The following is a 6,940-nucleotide window of genomic DNA, read 5'->3' as shown; positions in this document are numbered from 1 at the left end:
TATATATATATATATATATATATATATATATATATATATATATATATATATATATATATATATATATGTATATATAAAATGTATTTTTTTTTTTTTATGAGAAACCAGTGAGAAATATTGTATATATATTTATATATATTATATACACACACACACACACACACACACACACACACACACACACACACACACACACACATATATAAACAATATTTCTGACTGGTTTCTCACACTAGATACAAACATCCTACCAGCAGAATAAACACTGATTTTGTTTGAGCGAAAATGTAAAGAAAATATTTTAAGGTGATCCTTTTTTAAATAAATGTTTTCATGACTTGGAAAAAATGCAGGAGAGTACAGAAACAAATAAATCACATTATGAAAGTGTTTAAAACGGTATGGCTGTGTGAGTAACTAAACTAAAGGACTAACTAAAACTAATCCATTTTTAATGAATTATTTTATGACGGAATAAATGTAGGAGAATGCAGAAATAAATATATTACATTATGAAGATTGTTAAAACTGTGTGTCTGTGTGACTAAACTGAAATCAAGCACTTACTAAAAGATTCAGAGATATAAATAGGGGGATGGGGGGGGGGGGGAATAGACATAAATATAAATGTTATAGTCAACACAGTATGCCTATCTGTATATTTTACGCTCCCTGATTCGACCCTTGTTTTCCTGCGTGGGTGCATGTTTGATGTAAATTTATTAAGTATGAGTGAATGAAAGTTGTCTCAGTCTATTTAAGTGTAGTTTCATTCACTTTTCATTGAATTTTCCAGCATGTTTGACAAGACTATCATACACTCATTTATCATGAGTAATTAAGGGTTAAGGGCTTGCTCGAGGGCCTAACAATGGTTCTCTTCCACAATCTTCCAGTCCAGAACCATTACTACTGCCCACACTTGTACATCAAGTGCTATGCAGAAAACGCAATATTTTTACACCTGGCTGTAAGAAATATTCACCACATCGTGGGAACATCTGTGACTCGGAATGTAGGTTGAGGCAGCACTAGGACCCTGTGAAGAATGCCTCGCGCCCGCCTGCCTGCATCTCTCTCCACTACACACTGATCTGCAATTACCCTGCGTGTGTGTGTGTGTGTGTGTGTGTGAGAGAGAGAGAGAGAGAGAGAGAGAGAGAGAGAGAGAGAGAGAGAGAGAGAGAGAGAGCACATGTTTATGCGTGTGTGAAAGAGGGGATGTGCGAGTGTGTGTGTGTGTGATTTCTAAGCAGAAAGGATTTCGTCGGCGCCTATTTCCATTCTGGCTCAAGCACCAACCTGACCACCTGGACCGCTTGCCTGCTTGGACCTCAGCGGAGGAAGCATCGGAGATCGGCAGAATGGAACGGTGTGTGTGTGTGTGCGCGCGTGTGTGTATGGGTGGGTGGATGGTTGGATAGGTGGGTGAAGAGGGGGTAGCAGTGAGATGAAAGGACCAGGTGAGGAGAGGTGTCGGGTGCCTCTCTCTCTCTCTCTCTCTCTCTCTCTCTCTCTCTCTCTCTCGCTCTCCTCTTTCTCCTCTCTTTCTGTCGGTTTTTTCACACGCTCATTCTCTCTGTACCTCTGCTTGTGCAACACCAGCATCAGGAGCATGGAAGGAGGACCTCTCTCTTGGACCTGCACTCCATAGCAACCTCCTGGAGGCTGGGGAGGGGAAGGGGATGTTCCCATCCTGTCTGCTGATTCTCTCACATCATCTCTGCTGACTCTGTTTGCAGCCACATGGGCCGAATCTGCACTCGTCTGAACTCACCTGGTCTCCAGCGTTACTCCTGTGAAGGCAAGGTAGACCAACATTTCTCCGTTTCTCCTGCAACCCACTTTTTTTTCTGTAGGCAACAAGCTTGAATATGAGCTGTATTGTAGGAACTGTGTTTAAGTTGCGTTTGCACAAAAAGGCTCTGAAACAGACTAAAAACTGGAGATCTGAAACAGACTAAAAATAGGCAAGGCATTTAGGTACCTGGTGGTACATTCTGAATGGGCAAACGCCATGATTGTACTAACAATAAATGTCATGAACATTATTTGCCAGGATATTTAATGTGTTTGGTGGCAGGTCTCATAAGATCATGTATATTGAGGACCAAAACAGTATGGCTTGTATAAAAACATTTTTGAAAACCAAGCAGCACTGCACATCTCTTGGGGGGAGGGTGGGGTCAGGGTGGGGGAGTTGGCTAAAGAATAAAGAAAGGGCTAAAAAAGTAAAAAAAAAACAAACAAACAAAAAAAAAAAAAACAGGGTTGGATTTAGTCATGTGCATTTTAATATTTCTTTCAGCTGGCAGGCAGGAATGCTTTTCGTGGACTGCAGCTTTTAGGTTCAGAAAAACACAAAGCTTTATTTTAAAGAAGTCTGTCCCTTTGCATGTACATTTAGAACATTACATATTTGTATTCTATAAAACCAGCTTTGTTTTCATTTCATGTACAACAAATACAGTTTGCTTCGGCAGTCTCCATAGTGTAAATAATACAGAAATTGTGTTTTGATCTGTATACGGATTAATAACTGTTTGATAGTTTATTCCGAATAAGTAATCAGAGATTTAATCCTTAATGTGTACTGAATAAGAAGAGTGTGATTTTTCAGTCAGTTTTGTAGACTTCTTTCATAGCATTTGCATGAACTCTCCGAACTTCATTTTCTAGGCTGTATTTAAAAGTAATAGTAAAGTCTTTGTGGACACATTTTTTTTATTTAAGCCTAGTTGAAGACATCTTGAAGGGGCCTCTAGATATCCTTATTATATATACGGTCTTGTGATAACAATGGTTTCCATATTTATTTTTTTTTACTATTATGATATGCTATTAAACGAGGTAGAGGTCAGCTCTGCATGTTTTCCCCCGATGTGTTTTTGTCATACAAGAGCACACATTTAAATGTGATTTGAATCACCTTTTAGAAGTCGGTGTTCTGTGGTTATTCTGAGGTTTCTGTGAAAGTTACTGTGCTGTAAATCAAAATGTAATAGTTTATTGCCCATCTCTTTAAACCTAAAGTGGGTCAAGATGCCATTCTTACTGTGTAGCGCTTTTGCCATTAGCCTATGTTTGAGTTTTTGTTTAGTTTTTTTAAAACGAAGTGGTACTGCGGATGTTGCTTCACTTTCTTAGAAGCAATTGACGTGTAATATTTCCAAATGATAAAGAAAAAGAGAAAAATCAGTATTAACAACATTATGACATTAATATGTTGATCACTTTGATCTGCAAATCAGTTGCCATGCCTACAAAAATAGTCTATCATGATTATCCTTTGTGCTCTTGTTACATTGTTGCTTACAATAAGCAGATTTGTTGCATGAAAAGGGATATTAAAGTGTTTTGATTGTTAATTATTACAGTAGGGTATTGAATGTGGAAATGTGAATAAAAAAAAAACTTTACTTCATTTGCAGTTAAATGTTCAGCTCTGAATCAGCAAGATTTACATGTGCCCTATCCTTGTAACCAGACTTCTACAGTTTTGTTGTTGATGTGGGCAAGAATTGCCTACATTAATTTGGCTGACCTAATAGATGACCAATCACAGATCTTTGCACAAAGTCTGTTTACATAAACCGAACTAATTTTAATAAAGCGCTTTACTAATTTTTAAAACTGGAATGCAGTTTTGGTTTAGTGACTATATCTTGTATCGAAGAATCTCATTGTGTTATATTTTTCAAAAATCAGTTTTCGTTTTGGAAACCTATGCATGCAAATACAGACAGTTGATCTGATTGTAACCTTTAATATTCTTAAACTATTCTGTGGCTCCGTAACTGAGAACCAGACCCAATCCAATGTGCCAGGCAAACATGTGTAGCTAAGCAGTCTTATTACATGCTCAGTGTTTGTTTTAATTAAAGCAGGACAAAATTCTAAACAAAGAATTTATGATCACATTGCTAATGAGGAACCGTTGTGTATATAGAAAAATGCGCATCTGATTTAACACGAACATCATCTTTTCTTTCATTCTTTAGGCAAAGCACTTCCAATCAGAAGATACTGGACGCTGAGTAAGATGCAGTCTCTGCCAACATGGGGGCAGACCCAATAGAATGTGTGGAAATGAGGTAACCAGGTGTACCAATACAAATCAATGGCATTGTTCAAACTCTAAGCTAAATAGCAAGCCTAAACTCCATCATCATGACATTAAACTAATAATACCGACTCTGTTAAGCCCTCAACTTGGGCTTGTCTCCGGTCAAGAAGGATGGGTGATAGGCCCATGAATGTAATTTTTGACCAAACTTTTCATCCCATCCTCACATGGATCCTTCTGCCTTTCTTCACATGCCGAGGAACCTCACAAGCCACGGTCAACTCAATAGTGGCTGGGCCAATGGCTCAGGAGTGTCTCTAACCAATGATGGAACTCTTTTCCACATGCTGGCCCTCTGCATCATGGTTTTGATGGACATTCTGGCTGTGGTAGGCAACCTGACAATTATGGCAGTCATTGCCAGGGCACCACGCCTGCACAAGTTCATCTTTGTCTTCCACCTGTGTCTGGTGGACCTCTTAGCTGCTCTAGTGCTAATGCCTCTGGGGATGTTGACAGAGCAGGCGTTCTTTGATGAAACTGTGTGTCAGGCATACCTGTGCTTGAGTGTTGGCCTTATCAGTGCCACCATCCTTACCATCTCAGCCATCAATGTGGAACGGTATTACTACATTGTGCATCCAATGCGCTACGAGGTTAAAATGACCATTGGTTTGGTAGTTTCTGTTCTGGTTGGCATATGGATCAAAGCAACACTAATGGCTGCTCTTCCCTTGCTGGGATGGACGCTGCAGAGAGAAGAGGAAGTACAGTCGAATCTGATGTTGGAACCTCGATGCTGCTCTTTACATTCAATGAACAGGGGGCCCCACCGATTGGTTTTTATGCTCCTCTTTGCACTCATATACTTCCTCTGTCCTGTATTTATCATTCTTGTGGTTTACTGTAACATGTTTAAGGTAGCCAGAGTAGCGGCTATGCAACCAGGTCCCGTGCCTACATGGGTGGAGACTCCACGGCCTCGTTCAGACTCTTTGAGCAGTCGTTCCAGCACAGCAGCAAGTCTCGCAACAACTCGCAACACACCGCAGAGGACATTTGGTGGTGGGAAGGCAGCAGTTGTACTGGTGGCTGTTGGGGGTCAGTTTCTCGGCTGCTGGCTCCCCTATTTTTCTTTTCACCTTTACTCGGCCATTGTCGCCTCTTCTCCAGCCTCACTGGCTCAAATAGAAGATGTGGTCACTTGGATAGGTTACTTCTGCTTCACCTCCAATCCTATTTTCTACGGCTGTCTGAACCGGCAAATTCGTGAGGAATTGGCGAGAAACGTGGCCTGCGTCTTTAAGTGGGGTCGACCACGTGACGAGGAAGAGCAGTTGCCCAGCAGAGAGGCTTCAATCGAAGAGAACTTTCTCCAGTTTCTCCAGGGTACCGGTTGTAACCTTGGGCCCAGGAACTCACAAAGCATCTCCGTCCCACAGAAAGATGATGAGGACACTCTCTCCGTTCATCATAGGCCTTCGGTCGACTTCCATATTCCTGGACAGATCATGGAAGAGACGTCAGAATTCTTAGATCAGCAGCAGCTGAACGATTTCAATATAACAGGCAACTGTTTAAAAACAATGTCTGAGCTGCAGGGTTAATATTTACAAAATATTTATGGAATATATGTATTTTATTGTTAGAACAATCTGTTGTGCACACTTTTTTGATAACTTACCTGATACTTTGTATTTGGTGATAAGGCTAATGTTTGATTTTAAAGATTTTATTTTATGGAAAGCATTCTGGTAGAACTCAGCTTATATACAACAGTTGCTCTGCGTGGGTTTGAAAAGAAATGATCTCATCACTGCAACTAGTTACTAATCCTTTATTTTTACAGTCCACCAATTATGAGAATAAGAAAGGTTGCCTGTTACAGGAACAAGCCATTGCTTTATTAGGCCTGTTACATGGAATAAGTGTAAATTGCACCTCGTGACTATTAAAGGTGGCTTGATGTGTCCTTGTCTGTAAAATTGTAATGCAGGTTTACAGTTTCTACACGCATGTGTAGAAACATGTGTATAAACTATGGTGTCCTTTACAGTCCCAGATATTGAGGTTTGTGCAACTATGGCATAAATGCAACATGATCCATAAAGTTTTTAATAGAAGAACATTTATGGAGTTCAGGTCTTTGGCTATATAAAGAGAAACACATTTTGTAATTGAAAACAACAACAACAAAGCAATGCTTTAGAAGTCACACTTTTTCTACACCTTGTGACATGTCAAGCACAGTACCTTCAGGGCTTTGAGCATTATAAAGCACCTGATTATTAGAATAGTGGAAGCATCAGATACTGTAACTGGGTCAAATTGGGTTAGCAGGGAACATGGTTCACAAAAAAATGTGTTCCAGGATCTTATTTAGCTTTATAAAAACAGGTCTGGAGAAAGTCAAGTCATTTTGCCTTACTGTCTACTTTTCCTAGTCAGTTTCTCACATCAGAAACAAGTTACAGGTCTTAATGATCAAAGGAGGCCATTTTGTTTAAACATAGCAGTCAGGTACAATATGGTTAGCTGGTTAGCGTCTCACTTTAAGGGGTACTGTGCTATGAAGAAAAACAGATCACATGAGTATGTGACTTGTGATGTGTATAGCCATCAGCTTTGAAAAAATAAAATCCTGCTGTTAAAGAGTCAGACACTAATGGACTTAGAAGGTGAGCAGTATTGTAGCTTGGATTTACTATAGAGGTGGGAAGTCTTCTTTTTGTGAATAGACACTGCCAATGCCAATGCCCTGTTTTTTTGTTTTTTTTTTAAGGGTAAGCCCCTCTCTGATCCATGCAGAACTATTGAAATGGGAGTTTCAGCTTGTTGTGGCTACAGTACACAATAAAGGCAATACTTACACAA

The 6,940-nt window shown here is 39.8% G+C and overlaps 1 protein-coding gene across 2 annotated transcripts; it reads left to right on the top strand.

Moving 5' to 3' along the window:
• The first annotated feature begins 1,057 nt into the window (after positions 1–1,057).
• gpr61 (G protein-coupled receptor 61) lies at positions 1,058–6,940 on the top strand. Of its 2 annotated transcripts, none has more exons than XM_083553908.1 (3): positions 1,058–1,372; positions 1,606–1,809; positions 4,002–6,940. In XM_083553908.1, the coding sequence occupies exon 3, from the start codon at positions 4,294–4,296 to the stop codon at positions 5,671–5,673; it is 1,380 nt and encodes a 459-aa protein (XP_083410034.1). In that variant the 5' UTR covers positions 1,058–1,372; positions 1,606–1,809; positions 4,002–4,293; the 3' UTR covers positions 5,674–6,940. The 2 variants fall into 2 exon arrangements, with proteins under 2 accessions (XP_083410034.1, XP_083410035.1); XM_083553909.1 differs by having other exon boundaries at positions 1,082–1,372; positions 1,606–1,804.

The sequence above is a fragment of the Silurus aristotelis genome (assembly GCF_946808225.1).
Source record: "Silurus aristotelis genome assembly, chromosome: 11".
In the NCBI taxonomy this organism is placed as follows: Eukaryota; Metazoa; Chordata; class Actinopteri; order Siluriformes; family Siluridae; genus Silurus; species Silurus aristotelis.
This window is presented reverse-complemented; position numbering and strand designations above follow the sequence as displayed.

What these genes read in the sequence shown, in the direction of transcription:
- gpr61 (XM_083553908.1), top strand. Translation starts at nt 4,294, where the DNA reads ATGGATCCTTCTGCCTTTCTTCACATGCCGAGGAACCTCACAAGCCAC.